General features: G+C 35.7%; 1 protein-coding gene across 1 annotated transcript in view; it reads left to right on the plus strand.

The window, feature by feature from the left end:
- VPS50 (VPS50 subunit of EARP/GARPII complex) overlaps nucleotides 1-26,328 on the plus strand; it is an 80,727-nt gene that overhangs the window by 49,650 nt on the left and 4,749 nt on the right. Inside the window, 7 exon segments of the mRNA XM_036406121.1 lie at nucleotides 371-477; nucleotides 7,799-7,920; nucleotides 11,155-11,235; nucleotides 21,653-21,801; nucleotides 22,880-22,976; nucleotides 23,109-23,267; nucleotides 25,638-25,759. Of these exon segments, the coding sequence (XP_036262014.1) occupies nucleotides 371-477; nucleotides 7,799-7,920; nucleotides 11,155-11,235; nucleotides 21,653-21,801; nucleotides 22,880-22,976; nucleotides 23,109-23,267; nucleotides 25,638-25,759 (837 nt within the window).

The raw sequence follows: 26,328 nt of genomic DNA on the forward strand, positions 1-26,328 counted from the left end.
GCTGTAGCCGACAAATCTGCCTCTGTTTTGTTGTGACTTGTGCTGTTTTTATTCTCTCTGTGAATTATGAATTTCATTCAGAGTGAAAGACTAAAATGACTGGGCAAGACAGAGGCCTGCAGCATTCCAGCATTAGAATAAAAGACAAAAATTCCTTCTGTAGCACAATTCTGTGTAAATTAGATCAGGCTTCTTTCTTAAATGTTAGAATCCTAACCCTGCTGTGCTTTGGCATAAATAAAATTCTGCACTGGAAGACATACTGTCATGTGAAAGAAGGGGGGAGGAATAATACATTTTCCACTAAATTTCATTTGTATGTCTTTGAATGTTTTCATATTTGCTGTATTTTGTTTTGTATTTTTTAAAGTGTTTCTCGAGAAACTCTGAGGAGCAGAAAGAGATCAGATTATAACCTCAATAAAGTGAATGCACCTATTCTAACCAACACTACACTGAATGTAATAAGGCTTGTTGGTATGTAGAATAATTGTTGTTTTTTTATGAATTCTTTTTTATTTTTGTACAAACTTATGGATTATAGCAAATATGTTAAATGATATTTAAGGCCCTGAAAAATATACTTAGTTGGGCTCTATTTCTGCTCTTTGAAAATGTTAATAAAATAGAAATAAAGCACCAAACAAATTCCTTAATTAAATAGACAAATTTGCTTATATCTTGTGCATTATTTTTACCTGGAAAATTAATCTGCATGCATATGTTGGTTTTAACCTATAGTGCTAGTTTATTTGTCTGAAATATTGAATGTGTTATAAGAGTAGATATAGGAAGCAAGATTTATTTTAAAGTAAAATAGTTGCAAAAGTAAGAACTTTATGACTAGGGTTTTTTTTTCCATTTCATTATTCAAATTCTCGCACTCAGAATAACTGTTTTTACTACATAGTAATCAACTAGAAGAGCTCACCATTTATCCTAGTAATCCCTAGGAAGTTTAGGGAATCTTTATCCCTGCTGGGTCATCAAGATGTGACTGGACAGGCTGCTGAGCAGCCTTGTGTCTTTAGGCCTGCTCTGAGCAAGGAGGTTGCACTGGGCCACTTCTTGAGGGCTTTTCTTGCCAACTTTTTCTATGAAAACACTTGCCTCCAATTCTAGATGTGGTGGGATTGATTTTTTGTGATCATGCCTTCTGTGTGATGATCTAGATAATTGTACAATAGCTGTTTTCTGCTACTGAGTTATGTTTTATTTATAGAGAAGGGAAAGTAACTGCCTAAATATATCTGAGTAGGCAGGAAAGAGAGGAATTCTGTATGTGTTTCATTAATGAGGTTTGCCTTTAAAGGCATTTGAAAATGATTGTTGCACTTCAGAGTAAGCCCTTTTAAAAAAGGTTACTCCAACACCTGGTTATAACACCTTTTGCTCCCTTTGAGGGCAGCATGAAAGTCAGGAATTAATTTTCTAAATCTTCTTTGCAGGTTTGCTAAAAACCTTTTTTTTCCTTGAGAATTTACCATATAGACCTGAAATGAGAGTTTATTCTGTTGAGACTTTTCTGTGATTGATCTGTGACTTCAGTTGGAGAGATTTGTTTGCTCTTTCTGCTATAAGGTTTTGCTCTAAGAAAATTTAGAATTGAGTATAGAAACCACTCATGGCACTTTCATGCAAACTTCAGCCTCTGTCCCTGCCATAAAACACTGTACCAGTAGGTGAAGCAGTAATTCTGGTTTTCCAATTTTATATCAAGAAAACTATTTGTAGATTATATTGATAACCCCAAAATTAAACATTGTTTTAAATGCTCATATATATGCTTTTTTCTCCTTCTGGAATTATTATTAATTTTCAAATTTTCTGCTGTTTGAGGTGTTTTATATTGTTTTGGTAATGTGATAGTATTTGTAATATTTTGTATTATAGTGAAGTTATTTAAAACATGGACTTGGAAAGCACCTCCTGCATGAGGAAGATGTCATTTAGTACCACCTATAAATATGCTTGTTTGAGCTTCAGCTTAAATATACTTCTATTCCCACCACTCATTCTAATAGGAATTCTATTTCAGAAGCCTTGTCAGCCTAAAGAATATAAAAAAATTATCCTCCTATTTTCTGCTGACTTGATCTTATGACAAAAGAAATTTTGAGGTTTAACAGATAATTTTGTTTTTCAATGCATACTGTTCTGCTGTTTTTACAGGAAGCAATCCTATTTCTTCTCAGTCTTTGATTTGCTAAACAATGTGCCAAGATTTCTAGTGTCCCCTGTATTTATCCACCAGAAACTTCAAATTTTCTGCTCTTGTAATCTTACCAAAATCTTGCAATATGTTGGATGAGATCTTTCTGCATTGTCCAATTCTTATATCATTGCATCATGGTCCTAAGTTCCTTCCATTTTGCACCTCTTTTGATTTCTTACAGCTTCCTTGTACTGGCAATGTGTAATGACCTTGTACAGCCAGCAGATCCTTCACTTTGCCAGTTTTTTCCAAGAGATAAGCTGCTAGTTTATAGTAGAAAGATGCATGTTTTTAATTAATTGTCCCCTAAATGCATGGATTTACAATTTGTGCTACTGAATTTCACCCAATTCTTATTATAACAGTCATCAAGTACTCCTGTACATTATGTCAGTCCTTTTCTGTTTTGATAGTGCCTCTTTATTTTTTTCTATTATCACTCTTATTTTTGTGCCAGAGTAATTCATGAAAATGTTAACAAGATGGCCGATTGCTGGGAACTCCACCAGTAGCTTTTTTAGTTACTTCCCTTTCCAACACACTTTAGCTTCATTTATGTACTGTGCAATGTTGTTATATTAATACTTTTACCAAATCCCAGATAGATGAAATGTACTGTGTCCTTTGTGTGGAAAATCATGTACTTTAGTCTAGTACAGTTCACTTATGTTAGATCCATGATTTATCTTAATTTTGCCTCCATATTTCTCTTTCTGTCATTTCCATAATTTCTTCAAAACCATCTGAAATTCTACATCCTTAAAGTTAAAACAGTGGATCAGTAGTTATTTGGATTACTTTTTTCCGTCTTTTATGTTTTCCTTTGCTGTTTTTCAGTCATAGTGATGAAGATGCAGATTTAAGTTGCCCAATCAAGTAACAGAAATAATTGTCTTACTTTTTAGGAAAGTAGTAGTGCCCATTGCGTCATACTGAATGAGTATGACAGTGTTTGTTGTAACCATTTTGAAGTATTTCTATGTGCTGTATGCTTTGTATGGAGGGTAAATGAATAATTAAAAAAGTAGTTTAATATTTATAAACTATATAAATGAGTTGCTAATGTATGATTGAAGTGGGAGCAGCTACAATTTTGTTTGAATTTCAAATTAACAGTTCATTTTCCAGATTTCTCTCACATTAATTAACTAAGGTAATTAGTTCTCTTTTTAGTATGAAGTAGCCATTAGACTAATTTATAAGGTTAATTTTTCCTATCAAGCCATTGCATGTTGACTTAAAATGTAAAGGAAGAATAAATCTGTGTTAAATTTGTATGGAATAATTCAACTAAGCACTATATATCAACAAGAATAATTAATGATTATGTCATTGTATATATTGATTCAGTGATCTCTTAATTAGTATCATTCTGACCTAAGAAGTAGTTTACTGGGTATTTCTTATATTGATGGGTTTTAATGCTTTTTTGGCCTTATTTTTGCTTGTGTTGAGAATGGGTTTTGAGGACAAATTCTGAGATTTTGCTTGCTTTAAACCCCATTATCTTGCAAGAAAATCATAATAGTGATGACCAACCTCACAGCAGAAGTTGTTAGCTGAAGTGAGTGATTGGTAACATAACATAGAACCTCTTGTGACTTCAAAAACCTTAAATCACACAGTCTTTCAACAGACTTTCAAAGTCTTTCACACAATCTTTCAACAGACTTCTTCCTTCAAAGCAGTGTTTTTGCTCTTGTGTCTTCCTTCCACCATTCCTTTTTCCCAGTCACCTGGGACAGGGATTCCCAAGGTCTTGCCAATGAAATCTGATGCACAGAAGGCATTTGGTATATCAGCCTTTCCTGTGTCCCCTCACCAGGGTTCCTTCTCCATTTAGTAGCAGGCCTTTTGTTGTTGATGTATTTGAAGAAGTCCTTCTCGTTGTCCTTGACATTCTTGACCATATTTAATTCCAGGTGGGCCTTAGCTTTTTTTTGTCTTTGTCTGCTCACTCCAGCAACATCTCTATATTAATTCCAAGTGGCCTGTCCCTGCTTCTACCTCCTGTATTTGTCCTGCTTTAGTGACTTTTGGCAGATGTTCCTTGTTCATCCATGCTGGTCTTTTGCCCCCTTTGCCCAATTTCTTGCTCATCAGGATGCACTGTTCTTGAGCCTGGAGGAAGTGGTGCTTGAATATTGACCATCTCTCTTGGACCCTTTTTTCCTGCAGAGCTCCCCATGGGATTCTTCCAGGAACATCCCCAAAGATGCTGAAGTTAGCTCTTGAGAAGGCCAGGGTTGCAATTTGGCTTGCTGCCTTGCTTCCTTCATGCAGGATACTGAACTCCACAATCTCATGGTCACTGTAGCCAACCAAGGCTGTCCCCAGCTTTCACACCTCTAACAAGTCCTTCCTTGTTCATTTGTATAAGGTTGAGCAACACACCATTCCTCATTGGTATCTTCCACCATCTCTGTCAGGAAGTTGTTGTCAATGCTTTACTGTTTGTGCTTTGCTGTTTTGTTCTTCTAGCAGATGTTAGGATGACTGAAGTTCCCTATGAGAACCAGGGCCTGTGACCATGAAGCTGCTTCTACTTTTCTGTTAAAAGACTTCATCCACTTCCTTCTCCTCATCAGGTGGCCTGTAGCAAACACCCCTGACAGCGCCACACTTACTAGTCTGCCCTGTTATCCTAACACTTGAGCTCTGGACTGACTCGTCATCCACCCCGAGACAGAGCTCCAGGTGTTGCCTCACATCCAGCACCACTCCAGCACTGTGCTTTCCAGGTCTGTCTTTCCTAAGCAGCATGTAGCCCTTCATGACAATATTCCAGTCACACAAGCTATCCCAACATACCTCCATAGCTGCAATGAGATCAAAGCTCTGTGACTGCATACACATCTCTAATTCCTCCTGTTTGTTCCTACTCTGTGCATTGGTGTACAGGCACTTCATAGAGGTGTTTCAGTGTGGCAATATCCCAGTGGGAGTGCAAGGGGATGTCCCATAGTCCTGTTTTATGTCTTTGGCTGCTTGTACCTGCTGGAGGTATCCCACTTAAATCTTGTTTTTCTGCATGCATGGTCACTGTAACTTTCCCCTTACTCCATCTTTCCTAGTTTAAAGCTCACTTTACCAGGTTGGCCTGGTAAAGATTTGTTGGCAAGAATTTGTGTGCGCTAATTTGTGAGGTGCATCCGTTTTGTATAGATTAGTCTGATAAAGAATGCTCTCTACTTGCTATCCTTAAGGACAGAAGGAGTTCTGCAAACAATACTTCAAAAGAAACCTGGCAAATGTTAGCAGTTTAAGCTATCTAGAGCATCTAGAAATTCAAGCTACTTTCAGTTGCTGAAACTTAAGGTGCTTTTTTTCAAGTATTTCTGGAAATTTCTATTTTGATGTGGCTTTGGACTGTGTTTGTGCTGTTTGAAAGTATTCTTATATATCCCTTTTTAACCCAAAACAGTAACTTCAGCCCAAGTATAGGTAACAATGTGTATACATTAAAAACTGGTGTCCTGTGAGAGAGAGCAACAAGGAGGAAATGTTCTTGGAACACTTGTTGTGTCAAGATGCTGAGTGATGTAGTAATAGAGAAATGTTCTTGGCACTGGAAGATTTTTATAGGTACAGTACTACAGGGCAGTGTGTAGTGCATAGCCCTTTGGAAAAGCATAAGACACTACCCAAGAGATTACCTTCAGTATTGATGCCAGCTGCACAGATACTTGTAAGTCTTAACTGTCCAGATTGTGACTCATCACTCATATTGGATTGCAGGCAAATAGAAAAATATGTTTATCACAGAGTAAGTGGAAAAAGTCAGCCTGTCCAATACAGAATATTCAGATAGTATGGATGAAGGTGACGCTTGCTTTAATTAGGGTACCAGTACCATCCTTTCACAAGCATCCAAAAATTTCCACATTGGACTGTGCATTGGATATTCCCTTTTAGAAGACAAATAGAATTTTTTAAGTCCACTTTTCAGTTTGTTCATAGTACTATGGGTCAAAACATTAATAATTAAGTAGTATAGAGGTAACAAAAGGGCTAAAGTGACAAATATCAATTATTACAACCTCTGTCAAATCTCTAAAAATAACAAAACATATGCTTGCATGTCTCAGCAAACAGGGTGTAGTCATTCAATAAGGAGTCTAAATTAGATAGAAACCTGGAAGGTAGCAATGTCAGGCTATTGCTTGGTTCTTACTCTAGTGCTCTACCATTTTATCAGGTATGTAGCTGTATCATGCCTGTTTCAAGTTAGTTATCTTTGCTGACCTACACAATTACTTGCTTGAAAAATTAAAGTAACTCCCCCTTTATTAAAAGCTAGCTTTTGTTTCTTTGCTCCCCAGTTTCTCTGATTCAACCAATATTTTCTCTATCTATTAGTAGATTACTTCTCTGGGCAGAGTATTAACTTGAAGATGAGTGTTGTTGACTACAGGAAAAAGAAATTGTTTTAGCACCTTCCTGTAATTTCTCTAACCTGTCACATCTAAACATATCTGGAATCTGACAATTTGTGAAATGACCTGCTGTATCCTATGTGCTGGGGTGGACTGTATTTGTGTTTTGGTTAAAAAATTGCTGTCTGTCTCTTACGGTAATAACCAAACAGTTTGTTGGTAACAAAATAACATTTGTTATATGTTATGTTTTTAGAACAGTAAAAGGACCAGCAGGATGTCATTTTTGAGGTATCTAGCAGGAAATGCGGGGGTCTCTGTAATATCAGGGTTTTCATTAAATGTGCTTCTTTTTTGACCCAATGAAGAGCCATGTCCTGTGCTGGAAACAAAAATAAGTGAAAACTATAGGCCCTGTGAACTAGGCTTGTAAGGAGAAATACCTTTTGGACTTCAAATCCTATGATCAGTTTGATTCAGATAACATATAGATGAAGATCCTGAGGCTGAGGTTTTTTATTATTTTAAATAAAAATTATTTTCTGAAGTCCAATATGTTACAACAGAGAATAGTAAGGAAGAGAAGGAATTATTCTTCTCCCTGGATGCTCCAGTGTACTCATAGTCTCTCTCCCTGGAAACATTTCAAACTTAAAACTACTTGAGAGTCTTACCACAGGATAGAAAGGAAGGAGAGCAGAAAATGCTGTATCACTGATGTGAAGCTCATAACTCCTACAGTTGTTGGGTAAAATCCAATCTTGGACATATCATTTTTATACTGTGTTTTTCTATTGCTTGAAAAATATCCATATGTGCATATATAAACACACTAAAGCATAAAATCTTCAGTGGCTCTATATAGCACTTGCCAGACACTGCTTTAGCAGATAATTATTTTTTACCTAAATGAAGCTGAAACTTGTAGAGGATCCAGACAGTTGTGTGTTGAATTTGGTACCAGAAGGCTGAGAACGGTTGATTACATTTTAAAATGGATTAACATCTATATTTTGAGAAGTATTGATGTCTTAAGCCATCATTTTAGCTTTGTTTTTAAACCTTTCCAGCCTGTAAACTATTATTAATTTGTTGTTAATAAACGATGAAGGCTACATAATATGCTTGGTAAAGTTGGCTTTGAGTTTGTCTGAACTTTGTAGCACTTGTGCTGAGGAAACTGATCTTCTGTATTTGATTTTTTAAGGGAAATATATGCAGATGATGAATATTCTGAAGCCTATTGCATTTGATGTGATCCACTTCATGTCCCAGCTCTTTGATTACTATCTGTATGCAGTCTATACATTTTTTGGCCGAAATGACATGGTAGGTAGAAGCATTTTTCATTTTCAAGTATCACTGTACACAGAGAATGAAAATACAGAGATCTCTTTGCCAAAAATGCTGTCTAATATGTAATTCCCAGAAAAATCAGTGGCAATAAAATGGATTTGAATGTAGGAGTAAGAAAAGGCTGATAAGATCAGCAATAAGGGAAGGAAGTACTGGGAACATTATTGTCAGTGAGACATTAATCATATTATGTTTTGAATAGATAGATTCTCTATTCTTTTTCCCAGCACTATTGAACAGGAGGAAAGACAATGTGAAATACCTAGAAGTAGTAGTAGAAAGGGGGTAGCAAAGGAGATTGCAGAAGGGTGGTTTCAGCCTAGACAATATAAGGTGATTGAATTTTTCTGTATGTATTTCTCTAGTTTACATGAGAATAGCGAATGTAGAAAAAGGGGGCCATGAAAACTTAAGTTTAAGAAATTTGAAAGACACTTTTTCATATCTAGTATTTTTCTGGCAAACTACTTGCATTAATGAAAACAATGTTTTTTTGAGTGATCTTGTAGTTGAAAAAAATGCTTGTCAGCAATGTCTTTACGTAACATAGATCAGCTGTCAATAGAATTGTCTTAATAGCTGCATGTGAAAACAACTTTCTCCTATCTTGACCCCTAAATTACTCCACAAGTAACAGTGTCGAGGGGTTCCAAATCCATCATCATTTGCTGGCAAATTGTAATGAATTTTCAGACTCAACATATGGTTCTAAAAGGTTTTGAACTGTTTGGCAGGACAAATGTATTTGCAAGTTGTGTTTACAAGATGGGTGGAGGGTGTTTTCCTTTTGTTGGCTTTTCTGTTTGTTTGTTTGTTTGGGGTTTGGTTTGGGGCTTCTTAGTTTGTTTTTTAAGATAATTGATTTCCATTGGCTTAGTTGCTCTGCTATTCACATTGTGTTGCATTTATTGTTATTTTTTTGCACCTCCTGTTTTGTGTTTCTAAAGCCCATACCAGCTTCCTCACTCTGTGCTTCTAACAGAGAACAGCACAGTGCTAGGCAGGTAAATGTTCTAGCAGATGGGTGGTAAAATTGTGATGTTTGTGTACTGTGCCTAGTATTTGTTTTGACAGATTGTTTTCCATGGGAAACACAATGCTTGCAAGGGTTTGTGATTGTAATAAACCCTCTTGTAATGCTGCTTAAATGTCCTCACTCCCCATAGTGTTTCTAAAACCTTTAGAAATTAGAGATGGGTGATGGTATGTGATTTAGACCACTCAGAGAGTTCCTGTTTTATTTTTATTCAGGAAATAATGTCAAATGGGATTCTTAGAGTATGCTGGTATAACTTGCTTAAATGTTTAAAATTATATGTGAAAATTATGGTTATTTTGTATATGTGAGTTAGTACACACATAAGGAGAGTGATTGGTTATACAGAGTTCATTGCCAGCTTAGTGAAAACCAGGGATTTAAAACATATGTGTTGAGTTCTATGTCTGTTCATGATGCTGTCATTGCTTTTTCCAGACCTTGTTCAAATCATTGTCCTATGTAATCAGTATTAGCTTTCTTCACTTCCAAAAATTAAACACTGTTGTAACCAGAATTGCTTTCAAAACATTTTTATTTGTGGGCTGCAAATTAAGCTGGCCTTATCTCAAATTATGGAGCAAGAAAAAATTAAAAGGATTGCCTGTATTTAACATTGACTCACTAAAATTTAAGACATTCATGAACATGCCACAAAATAGTTTTCCTTAGCAGAAACAAATTGAGGTGATTTTCTATTTTTCTTTTTTTTTTTTTTGACAGGGCATTGCACTAATTTGTAAACTTACTTTTTAAAGTAACTGTAGGAGATTATAAGAGGTAATTACTATAAGAGGTTAATGACAGGAGGTAAAATTGGTGATGACCAGAATTGTTCTGCAAATTGTTTAATGCTCTGCTTACTAGCCTTACTAGGCCATCAATTTATGGAATTAAAAAATCTCTAGTTTGGCAAATAGAAATAGCAAGAACTTGTATGAATTTAGTCAGCTGTACTGATGAGTGAAATGTTCATGGTGAAGCCATGAGGTTCTGTTCTTGTGGATGTGTCTCCTAGATCAGGTTATAGATTTCATCAGAGTGTACTTTCAGTGGGAATTCAACTCAGATGTAAATTGTCATTTAATATATAGGAGGATTGGGGCAGATGGACATTTTAAATTAGAAACTTTGGATGCAGTAAATGGTGACCTAAATTATACCTGTCCTTATTCACACAGGGGAGGAGGTCACGTAAGCTCACGTAAATACTTCCTTCCCTGAAGTCTAATAATGCAGCATACAACAGTGCCCTAAATAATGTTCAGCAAATTGCCTTTTGGTGTGAATCACATACCAGAACTGTATTCAAATCCTTCCAGGTGTTGACTTCAGTTTGTGTTTGTTGCACATCCCTTTTCCACTTTCTTTCTTGTGTTAGTTTGTTGGGGGGTTTTATTAACAGTAGAAGATAAGAAGTTACAATAATTATGCATGTCAAATCAGACCCTCAGCTGGTATAATCCATTGCACTTAGCAGGAAATTAGTGTAGCTATATATATGTGTGTGTATACATATAAAAATAAAATGAATACATACATATAGCATAGGTGTATATATATTTAACTATATATCCTAGCTGAGCATCAGCCCCATGCACTCCTGAGCCGTGAGCATGAAGATGGCACATTTCTGAGGCAGATCTTTGTAGGCATTAAGTAATAATGACTGTTTATAAAGATCAGTGGTTATAATTTTTACTTATGCAAGATATATATTTGATGATTACAAGGGATTGTATAGCTAGAAAGAAGAGTGAAAACCATTTGACTTGGATGTGGTGTGAATGCAAGGCTCAGAGATGGTGTTGTGGGGAGCCATTCCGGGCTCAATGAGAAATGTGGGGAGCCATTGCAGGCCCAAGTAAGAAAATCTACAGCCCTGAAGTTAAATACAAAAAGATGTATTTAAGATACCAGATGTTTTATTGGTATGAATGATACTTTGTCATCTTCATGGAAGATACTTAGGTCATTCTTCATACCAGTGCAGTGTTGAGTGCTGTGACCTCTGTTGATTTTCTTTTCATTTTGTGTGGTTGTGATTTTGTGCTAAAATTTTAATGTGAGCAAGTAGATAGTCTTTGCAAGCTCAAGTTTTGCTGTATAACTTTAAAGTTTAAACCAAAGAGATTTCCTTTCCCAACTTAAGTAGAATGTATTTCTTCCAGTTTGAATCAACAGGACTGGGCCTCAGCAGCAGCAGATTACGCACCACACTGAACAGAATCCAGGAGAGTCTGATTGATCTGGTAAGTACCTGGATGTTGTTAATGCTCAGTGGAATAGGGATGTGTGTATGATGTTCAGGAATTATATTTCATCATGGCTTTTTGATTTTTTTCCTCTTTTCACATTCAGTGTGAATGTATCTAATAAGCCTTTGTTCAATGACGAAGGCTTGGTTTCGTGATGTAGAGGTCATTATTGTATTAAATCACTTGCTTCCAATGTACAGCAAAACTAATTAAATAGATTTTGCTAGATGTAACAGTGAAATATGATATTTAAATCTTCTATTATGATTCATGTAATAAGTAGAGACAATTCAGTATTATCTTTACTAAGAGACATTTTATAAAAAGAAATAGATGACTCATTTTTCTTCAGTAAAAGAATAGCAAAACAGTAAGCTCTTCTGAAGATTGTTCACCTTTCAGGATAACAGAGGTTGTATACTAAGACCTTCCTTAATTTTGGGGAATTTTTCCTGATGTATTTTTTGGATTATATCCCATTGGTCATTTTGTGATTTATTTTCAAAATGTGAAAAATAAATATGGTGCTCGTGTCACACTGGCAGTAGATTACTCTCCTGCACAGGAGGATGGTAGACTGTAGGTAGGTTTTGTAGATTCAGGTGAACAGCAAAGTTTATAAAGAAATATTGCTAAAAACTACACCAGAAATGGAAATTTGAAGTTTTCATATTCCACCTAAATATAAAACCCTTGAAACATTTTGAAGAAATTTCCTCAGGGTATCATAAATGGCTTGTATAGTAGTTAATACCATGGATGCTACTGAAGGTTTTATTTTCTGAGGCTTCTATCTTAGAAAGAAGAAAAAGATGTTCTACTCTGACTTGCACAAGGATTTGACACGCCACGAAATGTACTTTATGCTCTTTTAATTCCTTGAAGCATTATATCAAATCCTAAACTCTTCTCTCAGAGAAGCATCTTAAAAGGCTTTGAGGTCATTTCTTATACAGTCAGTAGAGGGAGCATAAGATAACTAATAACCCTAGGCCTCTGTAAAGGAGAAAAAGGCTTCTTTATATTCTTCTCAAAGGCAGTGTATGCAGAAAGAAAAATTAATTACAGGAAGTACTTGCAAATGAATCAGTTAAAGATTATGGAAAAATGGCAAGTTATGAAATTAATTTTTAAATTTCTCTGTAGTGATGGTTCCTGACAGTGCTTTACAGACTTCATTTTTTTTAGCAGTTAAAATAATTGAAAAAAATTTCTAGGAGTGAAATGGAAAAATAGCAGCAGTTTGTTTTCTTCCTCAGTCATTAATAGTAGTGTAATAGATAATGTTATTGCCAGTTGAAATTAATAGCTATGTTCAATGTAAGATTTGAAAGAAGAAAGAAATCTTAGCTAACTGCTGTTAGCTTAAAGACATTCCATGACGTTTATTAATATCTTATGAACTTAAACCAGTCTTATACTATAAATGGTAATTTTAAACTTTTTAATTTATGAGGAAGTTAAAGTATTCTGGGTATTTTTGTTTATTGTTTGTTTATTTTTAAGAGTTTGTGAAAATCAAGGTTCATTTTCATTGTGTCATAAAAAGGGTATTTCTTGAGACTGCATGGATGAACTGCTCAAGGATTCTCCTATCTTATTTTAAATTTTTGTAAATTGCTTTCTGAAAGTATTCATGTTTGTGTTGTGGCATTCAGTCTCATGGCCTGTTGGGAATTTGAGGTTGTTCCCTTGTCTTCTACCCATGGTAATGTTATCACGGGCTTAATTTCTGTCACATTTCAGTTCCTGATGACAGCATCGATATTTTATTTCCATAAAGATAGTCAGAATCTGACAATTCTGAATCTGTGACCAAAACTTGGCCAGACTTGCATAGAGATGAGAATAATTTCACAGATCTGTCAGTGTCTGTGAAGGTTGAGCTACGTGGTCTATATCAAGATGCTTCAGTAAGTTAGACTGGATAATTTCTAGCTTTCCTCTTGGACTTTCTCAATTACTTTTTTTGAGATATGAGTGAATGAAGGCCTCTTTACTCAAATTTATTGTCAGGATTTAGGGGAATAATTGGAGGATTGAGTGGCCACCCCCTCCAGCTTTGTGTGGAATTCTGGTAGTTTCTGTTTAGGATTGAATTAATGCTATCTAGTTTATACCAGATACCTTTTTTTTTTTTAAATAATACTCCTTTTATTGTTGTTCAGCTGAATTTTAAATTTCCTTTGTGAAGGAAAAAGTGATGTGGAATGGGAGTTCCACTTCTGGCAAGTTAAAGCACTAAGTGTTCTTTCTTGCATTTTTGTAACGTGTTCAGTATGAAGAGTATGGAGGTCAATTGGAGGCATTCCCTGTAACTCCTTATGGAGCTGCTCTATTTTCCCATTATTACAGTGCAAGAAGTTTCTGTCCTTTAATATATACTGTGCTTGCAGTATACTAACCATACTTGGAAAAGAAGTACTTTCCTGGTTTTTATTTGGACCACTGAGCGACTAGGTCAGATTTCTGACTTGTGGCCAGTGTGCAAGGTTGCAGCAATTTGAAACACTTCCTCTACTCTTCCCTCCATCCCTTCTCATGCATCACGTGCCTCTTGCTTCTGCTGGGGGTCCTTGTCCCCTCTGAGCAGGATTCAGCTGTAGCTGAATCACTTCTCCACTGCTTTGTGCAGTCTAATACTTCATAGCAAAACCAACTGTACTTTATAAACTGCAGCAAGTAAGTCCTCCTGCAGTTTAGATTAATGTTTTACATAGCGAACAGGAAATATCTGAAATGTGAACATGTATTTAGTCCTGCTAACTTCTTTGCAAGGCAGTAATGTGACCTCAGCTGTGATACATATTATTCAGTGTCAGTATGTTTTCCTACACTGATAAATGATAAATCACATGATAGTAAACAAAAACCCCCAAACAATAAACAATGATCAAACTGCTTCAGTTGGTAGTAAATGAGCTCATGCTGGTCATAATTGGGATACAAAAACATTTTTAATTTGAACTTTTCTTAAAATTTGGATGTTCTGTATGATGTAATCAAAATGACCGTAATAAAAGTCTTCATTATGACAATGATAAAAGGACTTAAAGGACTCTTTACAATTGAGCAAGCATGTTCTTAAAACTAGTGCTTTAGATATGCTTCCAATCTCAAACTGTTACAAATTTAATAATAATGGAATCCAATTATGGCTTTTTTAAAAATACCGTACTGCTAATACAGATACTGGTTTAAGTATGATATGAACTTTTTTTTGTTAATAAATAGACTTAAAAAAATAAAAGGGAAGGGTCTACCAATTAGCAAACCTTTATTTGCTTTCATATAGTAAGTTATGTGGAAGTGTGCTGACAGCTTACAGAGATTGAGTAAGCTGTTTTCTGTATGTAACCTCCTTGTCTTAGCCTTAAAGCAATACCTTTAGGCTAAATCAAAAGTATAAGAAACAAAAGCACTGTGAGTATTTCTTTTAAGTAGTTTAGGGTTCAGTTTCATTTGAGAGTTAAGAGAACAGTATGACTTTCAAAGATTTATTTGGCCACACTTTATTGAACTTCATATGTGTATCTGAACTTCATAGTCAGGTCTTTGCACATCTAGCACAGAATAGCTTTCATACAGATTTCTTCTCTGCAGCAGCTTCAGAGTTAGTAATTTAATAATTACTTCTGGATCCTCCAGAAGTAGCACTCTACACATTCATATATATTCTACAAATATCTACACTCTACAGATTCGTGTACACTCTACAAACACTCTATTCATTCACATAAGCAGATTGTATTAAAAGGAAAACACAGGATGCAGGTGTCCACCGAGTCACAGCTGAGCACTTGGGAACCAGCAGCAGCTCTTCTTGAGAAAATTTCTTTGTACGAGAAAGTGGCACAGTAAAAATGTGTATGAGCAGACCAGACCAGCTTATGTGGTTTTTTTGCAAGGTAGTGGTTCAGGTTCTTATGATGCCTGTGCATGTGGTTTTATGTGGAGTCTCATTTGACATTCATTTTTTTAGGACATAGTTCATGACTGATTTTCTCAGTTATCTGTCAGCACACAGTGATTCCTCACAGAGGGATTGTTGCATTGGTTGAGACAACCAGTAGTAAATAAACCTTCCATTTGGAAGTGTAACTTCCAAATTCTTGTAATTTTTAATGCAAAAGATCTGCTAATACCTTTGAAAAAAAAAAAGTCAAAATCCCAGAAGTAAACTGTTTACTAAGTCAGTGGGACTGACCCAAATGAGGTTGGGGACATGCTTGTTTTGTGACAAAGAGCATGGAGGATACCCAGTCTTGAAACCAGAACCTCATGCCTGCTGTAAGGCAATGCTGATCAATTCAGCCCTGAGGACAATGTGAAATGTGTGCACTGTAAATGTTGGGAAGTTTGGGGATCCCTTTTATGGCTCTTCAATAATGCTATAAAGACACCATTTGCTTGAAAAGGACTGTAAATAATAGAAAATTATTAGCATGCTTTCTCAAGATGGTTTGTAGTTTGGTTTTTAAAGATATGGTTTCTTAAAACCTGTAGAGTGGCGATTACATTATTTATGTTTGATTTACTTTCTTGCAAGTTGAGGCTAGATTACCTGCTTGGTAAGTTTTGTGCCCCTCAGCAAGAAAATACTAATCTTGCAATTTAAAACCTAGTAGGAGTATTATAAAATACTATTTAAAACCTTAACACATTTACAACATAATGAAGAAATACTTTTACCTTGAAAGCAATGTGCTTTTGCAATTGGCCCTACCTATAATTTTCAGCATTCAGCTTCAAGAACAGTTAGGGATCTGTAAGCTCAAAGGGGAGAAAAAAAAAGCCTGATTGGTTGCTTTCAGTACATTTCTTGTGATCAAAAGTTCTTGTATATTAAGCATCTATTTGGAGTTAGTTGAACTATTTTCTATAGTTCAACTATTAGTTGAACTATTTTCATTTTCTGTCAGCTTTTGAATACAATAAGAAGTTATGCTTTCTTTGATCAGTTTGTTTTCTTGTAATTGATGCTCATGATATTACAGAAACTATTAATTACAGTTTTTAAACAGAGATGGTGGAACTGTCCTGTTTTATGTAAACATTTGGGGTTAGTCTGCTTTTCCTTGTCCATCAGCACACATCAAGTTCTTGGCAGAAATGTTGCTATGTTGCAGCTGCTGTGGACTGTTCTTCTGCCAGAACCTTTTCAGATAGTACAGTTTTGTCCCTGCTTTTTGAACACCACTTACTCCTTTAAGATTGGGATTTCTTCAGTAAGATTTAGAGTTATTGCAAAATCAAACCTAACATTTTTGCTATTGTGTATGTATATTAAATCAAAACAATTCTGAAACTGAAATTTTACGCAAAAAGTATTAGGCCAGAAGAAGAACAGTTTTAAAAGATTATTGGTTATGAGTGTGATCTGCAGAACTTTATGTGCTGGGGACAGGTTGTAGAGTTTACTGGTTTTTGTTTAAAGTTAGTGGAGGTGGATGATTGTAATTAACTGTCAACTATTTCACCATAATTGGCAGATAATCAGTTGCTTCAGTCGTAAGTTCTTCTGGATAACTGAAATAAAAGTGTTTTTGTTCTCATGAGATCTGTCCTGTAAAAATGTCTCTCTTGCAAATTAAATGTCAAAATTTTAACTTAGATAATTATATAGTTTATACTTCCAATTTAGGTAATTAGTTTATAGTCTCCTCTTCACATTGAGATGGAAGGCTTAACAAAAGCTTGCCTCTGGGTTCAGCCAAACTTGAAAACGTTCTCTTGTTACAGATGACATTTTTAAAAGAGATTGAAGGAGAGGCTTGTTCCTTACACAGATAGATTTTATTTTTCTACTTGTTCATTAAAAATTTTCTTCTTGGGTGTAAACAATTAAATGATAAAGTGAAGTACCCAACAATTAAACAGTCACACTCCCATTCATCTGATACCTGTTATTTGCAAATACATACCCTTTTGTTGTAAAAACACATTCCAGATGAGTTTTAATTCAACTGTAGGTATCTTGAAAAGATACTTCCCAAAGCATACACTGTAGCTCATACTACTGTTATTAGCAACCCTTAAATAGGTGAAGCAGCCATAAGCCTGCTTTAACACTTCATCCTGATATTTTCAGGTCTTTATAGCAAAGCAGCTTTTAAAAATAATTGCTAGTTGGGTATGCCTGTCATGTATAGCATTAGAACATACAGGTCTTTTCCTGTGACAGTATGAGGAAATTAAACTAAGACTAGAGAAAATTTATTAGGTAAGACCTGCTGTAAGGTGTCTGCAGGCAGTACTGGTTAACCTGTCCTGCTCTGCCTACTGTATTTCATTTGGTTATTGTTCAGATCAGTCTGGTGCTTTTAATACTTTTTAAATTTTTTTTAACACTTTGGGTTTTTTCTTTTTTGGCCAGGAAGGAGAAGAGCATCTCGTAGTTTGCATCAGTTCCGTGTATACCTTGAAATTATTTTATCAAATCTATTTTGTGCAGTTTTTTTACACAGATGTTGTGTGGGCTGTGATATGTCTTTGACATTTCCCAGTTTTGCTGGATCTGCAGGACCTGCTACTCTGATGCAGGGAGCAGCTAAGCAAGTTTATTCTGCTTTAGTTTTGCTCTCTGCATGCTTAATGCTGGGTGCTACAATATTTTCTCAGTGTAACTTGACATTTCTTGAAATTAAAGTTCAACTGGCTGCTATTTAATTTTCTGGCTTCTATTCCCTTCCTCTTCCTCTTGAGGCCGGCAGTTTTACAGGACCCTGCTTGTTTGCTGTGGTACACAGAGGGAATCACTGGCAACAGACATTTTCTTGCAGATTTTCTTCATTACTGGAAGGGTTAACTTTAACAAGTCCAAAAAACTGAAAAACATCTGATTTCTTTAAATAGTCTGTAGCCTTTTTTCCTGTTCCAGCCTGTGTGTTTTGCCCCTTTATTTTTCTCTTTCAGGCATTTGATCATTTCTGTTAATGAAGGCAGGAGGAAAAAGCACATGCATCACTGAGACCCTGTCAGAGTGATCCTGTGCTTCTTTGGGGTATTGGCACACTGGCTGTTTGCTTTTTGCTTTCAACATGCTTTTGCAGTGCCTGCTTTTCAGAACAAATTAGGGGAATGAAATGCTCATGCTGTTTGGCCACGATATTTGAACCAGAGTTTGACTCCCTATTTGAAGGGAACATTATCTCTGACTTAGCCAGTTCTCATGTACCTTTTGGCACATCATTGGCATTTAAAAGATGTTACTTACATTCAGGAGAAGCAAAAAGGAAGAAAAAGAAGTTTAAAATGTGTTTGAAGTGGCACGCAACTTTGAAGTGAGATAAATACAAAATGAAGTCTTCATAATATTTGGCTTTTACATAATTTGTAATTAGTCTTTGACAGAAAGAAAGCTGCTTAAATGTTTACTACTGATACTCTTCCCCCAGCTCTGTCATTCATTGTCTCTCCTAGGGATACAGTATTGCTTGGTTAGCTGTGGGTTTGGCTGCTTTTGTCATGTAAACACTTTAAAATTGATTTATTTTTAAAATTTTTTGTTCATTGGGTTTTTTGTGTCTTTTTTTGTGTTGCTTTGGGTGGGTTTTTTTGTTGGTTTTTTTTAATCTGAGAATGGAATGAAGTGAAAAAAGTAAAAGAGTGGACAGATAAAGAGGGAATTTTAATAAATAATCAATATTGTCTTTGCCTTAGTTAATGTTTTTAAAGAATTAATTGTTGTGGCTAGATGGTTGGATGTTATTGCCTATCTGCAGTAAACATGTGGATATGCTCAGGAAGTACCTTAGAATGCTCTGAAAGAGGTCACAGGATCTTTAGCAAATATCCAGGCCCTTTGGCTTGCTTATCCATTCTGATAAACTCAGCAGAATGCAAACATCATAGTATTGTGAAGCATCTAGTAATTTTAATTCCAGATTTATCTGGCTGAGTGCAAACACAGATCAGAGCAAATAAAATTAATTTTTCAAATAATATAACATTGTAGCTAGCCTTTATAATAGTTCCTATGGTCAGTGCAACTGTATCTGATCACATTTGCCATAAGCTTCTTTTAGAAGTTTTATCTTCTGCTTACTGATGTATTTCTGTGAGTTCTTTTAGTGCTAAAATGATGTGTTGATTTCTCAGTCAGCAGTCCTTGATTTTAGTGTCAGAATTTCTGTGGGGAACCATCAAGGATCCCTGCTTTATTGGCTTTTTATGTCTGTAACCTAATTAGAATATTTTTTTAATAAGTCTGAAGGTACTTCCTCACCCTTGTTAGTGAGAGCTCTGCTTTCCCAGACTGTGCATTGTTCCATCTGCTGTAGCCCATTTTTATGTTTGTGTTTGACGTCTCTGGAGATGCAGAACCAAAAGAGCCTTGCTGATATAGCAAATCCACCTCCTATTGCCTTGGGCTGTCACACCACAGGACGAAACTGCCAAATAAAATAGGAGAAAGTTAAAGTGGAACTTGTGAATTTTTGTTCCTCCACACCTCAAACCACTTTTAACAGCTTGGTCGCTATTATCTTCTCAGTTGTCTTATATTCTTAATGCCACTTTTGATTTGGCATTCATCCAGGCAGTAAACACATTCTGGTGCTGCTTTGTCTATAGCAGCAAAGTTTTGATCTTTCTGCTCATCCTGTATCACTTAAATTTTCACCAGGTCCTTACACATTTTGACATAATCAATTTTCACCTGCCCTACCTTTAATTGCTGCAACACTACCACAATGGGTCTATCAGATATTTTGCTATCTGAATAACTGCCCTGTTGATTTTCCAGTTTTCAACTGATCGTATGTGCAATACTTCTCCTCTTGGTGTTTCAAGGTCTGCAATGAAATATTCCTTTTTGTCTCAATCCTGACATACAGAATGAGTGACACCACTAATTTCCACCAGTGTTTCAGGTGCTCACTGCTCTCCTCCGTAAGTAAAAGTGTCCAAACAAAATCTGCTTGAATAGCAAGTATTTTATTTCAAGTCACTTCTCACAGTTGTTCTCTGCTGTGGAGCCCAGAAGAAATTCATGGCTACTGTTCTGGTTAGCTTGAGTCTTTCTCCCTCTTTCTGTAGTTACTTCACTGCAATTTCTTCTGGTTTTATTTCTATCTCTAGTTGAAACAAACAAACAAACAATTCACAAACCTGAAAGCTGCTTTTTTTCATTACATTGTTTTTGTCTTTATCGTTTTCCCTTGTTTAACTGCAATTTCAGAATTACACTAATTTGTTTTTTTGAGTCCAAACATAAATGTTATGTTTAAGCATTATTATTGTCATATTGGTTGGTTGTTCTATGCTGTTTACAGCAGCCATGTTAGCCACTGATTTTACTTTTGTGAAAGTTATTTTTTCCACTACTTTATCACTGCTACTGTTACTTGTTTTCATTCCATACTTACAGGCTGATATGTTGTAGCATCCATAGACTGTAGACTCTGGCCAGGGTTTCTATCCCCAGGGTCTTGAAAGGCTCTTACTAAAATCAGTGCCATATCCTGCCTGTCTTCTTACCTGTTCTGGGTGCTGTGCCTTTCCTTTGTAGCATTTCTCATCTTCCTGTGGCCTGTGTATAAGCATGGTATGAATAATTAATTCAAGCCAACCAGAACTACCTTTATGTTTTCATGCCCTGAAACCCTCTGAAGACTGGGAAATAGCCAGGCTTCAGAGGGTGACCCTTGGTATATCTGCTCTGGGAATTTATTCCTTCTATGATTCCTCTTCTAGCTGTACCCTGTGGTTAGATTCCTTAAATGTGGGGGTAGAGTTTTTTCTCTATTTTCTTCCTTTAATTTTGGAACAAGGCACAGGTATAACCTGTTTCTCACTATAGATTCTACTCCTTTGTTGTGAATATTGCCTTACTCTCTATCATCAGGATGTCTTCAGGATAGAAGTTTTCATGGAATGGATTAGTTGAGGTGTTAGGGCATGGGTTGGTCTTGATGATCTTGAAGGAGTCCTCCAACCTAGTGATTCTGTGATTGAGAACATTGGCTGTTTTTTTACCTAAGTTAGCCACTGCTTGTATAAGCATGCAGAAGTAACATTTCTTTCATATGGAAAGCCCATGCAGAAGTAACATTTCTTTCATATGTCTCTTTATTTGGTTGCTGTCAGATTGAAGATACTTTCTCCAAGGATGAGAAGTCAGTCTCCCAAAAGGAAGGGAATTGGGCTAAAGCCTGTTTGGGGGTTAAGGCGTAGTGAGAAGATTGTTTGCTGCCTTTTTCTTTTAACTTATTTTTTCCTTGGCTACTGATTGACATGATCTGATTTTTTTCACCCATTTCACTATACTGTTTAAATAAAAAGAGGCTTGATTTAAATTACACCCTAGAATTGGAAACATTCCTTCATCTTATCTGGCATCTGAAACTGTTCAGCTGGAGCCATCCTTGCTGCTTTTGTGGAGTGTAATTTGTTTAATTCTTTGTTTCAGGAGGTGTCTGCTGATCCTTCAGGGACTCTCACTGCTGCTGAAGAGAGAAAAGAGAAGGTGCCAAGCCCACATCTCAGTCATCTTGTAGTTTTGACATCTGGCAATTCGCTGTATGGCTTGGCAGAGAGAGTGGTGGCCACGGAATCCTTGTAGGTTGTTTACTGTACACACTGTATTTGAGATCACTGAAAGCTATTGATAGTTTAAGAAATTGTGGTTACATTTCAAAGCCTTCTAGACAGGTCAAGAATTCCTATCTCTCAATGTGATTTTAAGTATGAGTGATAAAGGTGATTTCTTAATTGAACGTACTGGAGTCTTAATTCTTTAGTCTAGCAACATGCAAACACAAGAAATGAAATTTTACTGCAGATGAGCCTGTAATTTGTGACAATACATGGCCAAAACTATCATGAAAAAGTTTAATTTCAAAGAGGCTAGTGGGAATATTTAATCTTTATGGTTCATTTTCACCTTATACTAAATATTTGACTCAGAACTGCTTAGATCATATCAGTTTGGCTTGAATCACTATTTTCTTTGCAATGGGTAGAAGTGTACCTATGTCACACCTCAGGAGAAGAAGGCATTATAAAGAATTAATGCAAATGTAACAAAGTGATTTTTATTTGATAAGTATAATAGTAAGAGTCAGCTAGGAATGATTTTTTCCTCACGTGAGATGACACTTTAGGAGTTAATTTTAATTTTTTTTTCATTTATGCTTAGTTAGAAATATATTTCTTTATTATGTAGTTATTAACAAATTCTACCCTTGAGAAGGAATATGAGATCAAGTTCTGTTTTATGGATTCACTAGCATAAAATTAATTGGGAATGTTATTTTGAAATTCTAAGATGGATTTATTAATATTGATGTTGACTGTCCTGCGGTGGAAATTGTGTGACTCTTGGTCACTGACTTTAGTAGACCTTGGCTCAGACTTTTGCAATGTGTCCTCAGAAAAATAGAAATATGAATTTTTGATATTCAAGCCTTAGTCTCTTTATTAAAATATTTTCTTGTTTGCAAATACGTTTTAAAATTGTCAGAATTGAGACTGCTGGTTGATATGCTGGCACGCAACTGATACGGTTCTTCTCGGGACTAAATTTTCCAAGGTTGCATATTGTTATTGCCAGATCTGTCAGCTGTAGAGTAAAAATTGTAAAGAGACATGCCAAACGTTGCACTTAGTTCACAGTAAATTTTCTTTGCTTTCAAAGGGTATTTCTGGCTGAGCAGTTTGAATTTCTTCAGCCTCATCTTGATGCAGTGATGCCAGCTGCCAAGAAGCCTTTTCTTCAGCAGTTCTATTCTCAGGTCAGAATGGTGTAATTCACAGCTGATTTTCATACAGAAGATTTGAAACTTGTATGTTATGGTGAAAATACTTCTATATCATAGTTATATGTTGCTCCTACTGAAATGAATTTTATTTATTTTCTGTTTCAGACAGTGTCAACTGCCAGTGAACTACGTAAACCAGTTTATTGGATTGTTGCTGCTAAAGCCATTGATTATGAACAAATGCTTCTTCTCATGGCTAATGTGAAATGGGATGTGAAGGAAATCATGTCACAGCACAATGTATATGTAGATGCTCTTTTAAAGGTGAATAGTTTATGGGAAATGGTGTGCTAGAGTTTATACAAACACTGAATTTCTGTAATACTTCACTAAAATTGTTAAAATGGCATAGGTAGGACAATACATCATCCTTACAAATGGGAAATTACTATGAGATCTGTCCAGAAGTGTCATTATTCTTGCTTCTAAAGCATTGTTTTCAGTGGTGATTTTTTGACTACATGGTTGTGAAAGTGACCAAAGAAGTTTAATGAGTTTCACATCAAAGTCTTGAACGGTAGAGAAATGTGTAGTAAACAGAGTAACACTGAGGGAAATTCAGCGGCCAGACATAGCATTAAAAAAAAAAAGCCCAAAACACACTATTTGCTGTTCTGAATAATTTTGCTGATTGTCTTTGAGATATATCATAGGAGCTGTAGGTCAAATCAGCACCAATAATGATCATGCAGTATCTAATTGAAGTTGCTATATTTAGAAGTTAATATATGAAAAGGAAGCTAAAGAGAAGTAATCCACCTGACTTGTCAATTGCATTCAGTAGTTGTCATTATACAATTGCCATGTGTTAAGGCATACAAAACTAGTTTTTGGGACAATCCCTTTCTCATCCTTTTATATATGCCTAATTAATGTTTCTAAAGGTCTTCAGAGAGAAGTTCTGGCAGTGGTAGAATTATGCTAATTAATTATACTATATTAATTACTAATTCTTTTCAGAGAAACTGTAAATTTTATTTTAAAGATGTGTGAAGTGTGAATCACAGAAAAAGCTACACATCTGTGTGGAAAAACAGTTTGGATAACACCTTCGTACTTTGTAGCTCTTCTCTGCTATAAAAAAAATCAAGCCAAAGAAGGAAGAATTTGACAGAGGATATATCATTGCACTGAATTTGATGGAATCTTTGTGATTATCCTTGTTTATGCGGCTGTTACCAGTTTGTGCTTAAAATAGTTGATCTCAGGGGAAAAGCTGTTTTCTTCTGTGAGTTTGCAACTGCTGATGAACTTACTTCAGGACAAGCAGAGCTAATACCATTTAAAACCAGTTTTGGTCTCTATTCTATAGCTAGTACTAGTTGCTACAAAAGCTTTTAAATAACTGCTAAGCAATGAGGGATTTTCAGGGTACACTGGGATTCTGGGAACATCAGATGTGACCAGTGATTGAAGGAATAATCAACTACTTTCAGTCGTGTGCACACATACACAAAGTTCTACATTCAGTCATAGTATGTTGGAAGCAGATAAAGTGGGGAAAGAAGATGGTTGAAGAAATAGGTTATGGAGCATTAGACATCTTCATCTTCAGAAGAAAGAGTTGTATACCAGTTAAAGCATGACATTGTGTTGCCTGCATTTTGTTGCCAAATTAATCTTTCAGAAAATTTGTGTTAAATGCCAGTTGGTTACTGTAGTTCTCTTCTGACTTTCTTCACTTACTGAATTTTTGAGAGAGTCTGTAAGAAAAAAGGAAAAGGAAAAAACCCTAGATTAATAGCCTTGGAAATGAAATCTCTGTTGGGCAAGTATAATCTTAAAAGACTGCACTGCAAATGACTTTTGCTTGTTATACAGAGGAGCTCATTACCATTCTGCTTGATATTGAAGTAATTTGATACTTTTTTATATGATAAAGGCTTTAATCATTGGCAGAGGACTTCTGTTTCACTTTAAGTCACAAAAATCATTGTAGCAGTAATTGCATTCAGTTATGACTAGTTTCTCACTCAAAGTATCAGCTGAAATCCATCCAGGCCATTAATGATTTGTGTGGAAACAGGTGCCTTCCTTTAACCTGAACTGTTATCTAGTGCTGCTGTGTGGTCCTAAACTGTTGGATTTGGCCTCTTTCAGTGGATTCTCTCAACTCCTTCTGAAAGCACTGAGGAATTACCTAATGTGAAAGGTTGAAGAATGAAAAGTGGTTACAATGTTTTTGAGCTTCTCTTTGAAAGCCGGTGGGGGTGGGTATTTAGAGGGATAAAGAGATCATCCCTGAATTTTCTTCAGTGGCTGTATCTTGACTTAAAGAAGTTAAATATGAATTTAGGGAGTAAGGCAATGAAAATGGCATTTGAAGGATAAGCTACTTGGTTCATTTTCAGAGGTGTCAATTTCATAGAGAACTACAGCTCTGGGGAACAGAGCAACAGTTCCTTTAAAAAAAATCACTGAGGTAATGTTGTGAGTGATACACTAGAAAGTGAAATGTTTTCTACTTTACACATTGAGTTGTCTACAGTTTGTGCCTATTAAGCCTCTCTTCTTTGCTCTTACTTTTCAGTATTCTCTTTCATGTGTATTTCTAATTAGTTGTTGCTGTTGTTGGATGTAGAGAGTATGATATGTTTTTACCTTAAGGAATAAACATCTTTTATGTTTTATTAGGAATTTGAAGAATTTAACAGGAGGTTGAATGATGTGTCTAAGAGAGTCCGTATTCCATTGCCAGTCTCCAACATCCTTTGGGAGCACTGCATACGCTTGGCCAATAGAACTCTTGTGGAAGGGTAAGTATTTATGAAAGTCTTGCTTTTGGGTAAGTATGTCTATAATGATATAAATGTTTATTTTAGAGTTAAAAGTTCTGATAGCGTTAAAAGTTAAAAGTTCTGATTTTATAATGTCCTTTTGAGTTCATGTGCTTTTGGGAACCCTAAAAATTATCAGTGCTTAACACACTCCTTAGTGATTGTTTCACAATCTGGTGCAGCATTAAGCCTAAAGAGGGTGGTCTTGATCCTAGATACTGCTGAAGAATGACATTGAATGTTTTACTGATGCATTTGAAAATACAGCACTCCTTCAAAGAAACTTCTATATGAAAATTATCATTTCCCAGCAGACCAAAGAAGGAAGTTACAATATAATAGTCAGTACTTCCATGGTGATGCCATTTATCTTTGCCAGGAAGAAAGATGGAGTTATCAGCACTATCAGTTTTCTTAAAGTAGCTATGGAACATGATTTTTCTAAATTCATCAAGAACAGAGGTGTCTTAGTTGGCTTGCACGAGCACCTTAGTCAGGAACCTACACCTTGCTTGTCCCTCACTCTTGTAATCAGTGTCCCAGTCTTT

This window comes from Molothrus ater, chromosome 1 (assembly GCF_012460135.2).
Source record: "Molothrus ater isolate BHLD 08-10-18 breed brown headed cowbird chromosome 1, BPBGC_Mater_1.1, whole genome shotgun sequence".
Taxonomy (NCBI): Eukaryota; Metazoa; Chordata; class Aves; order Passeriformes; family Icteridae; genus Molothrus; species Molothrus ater.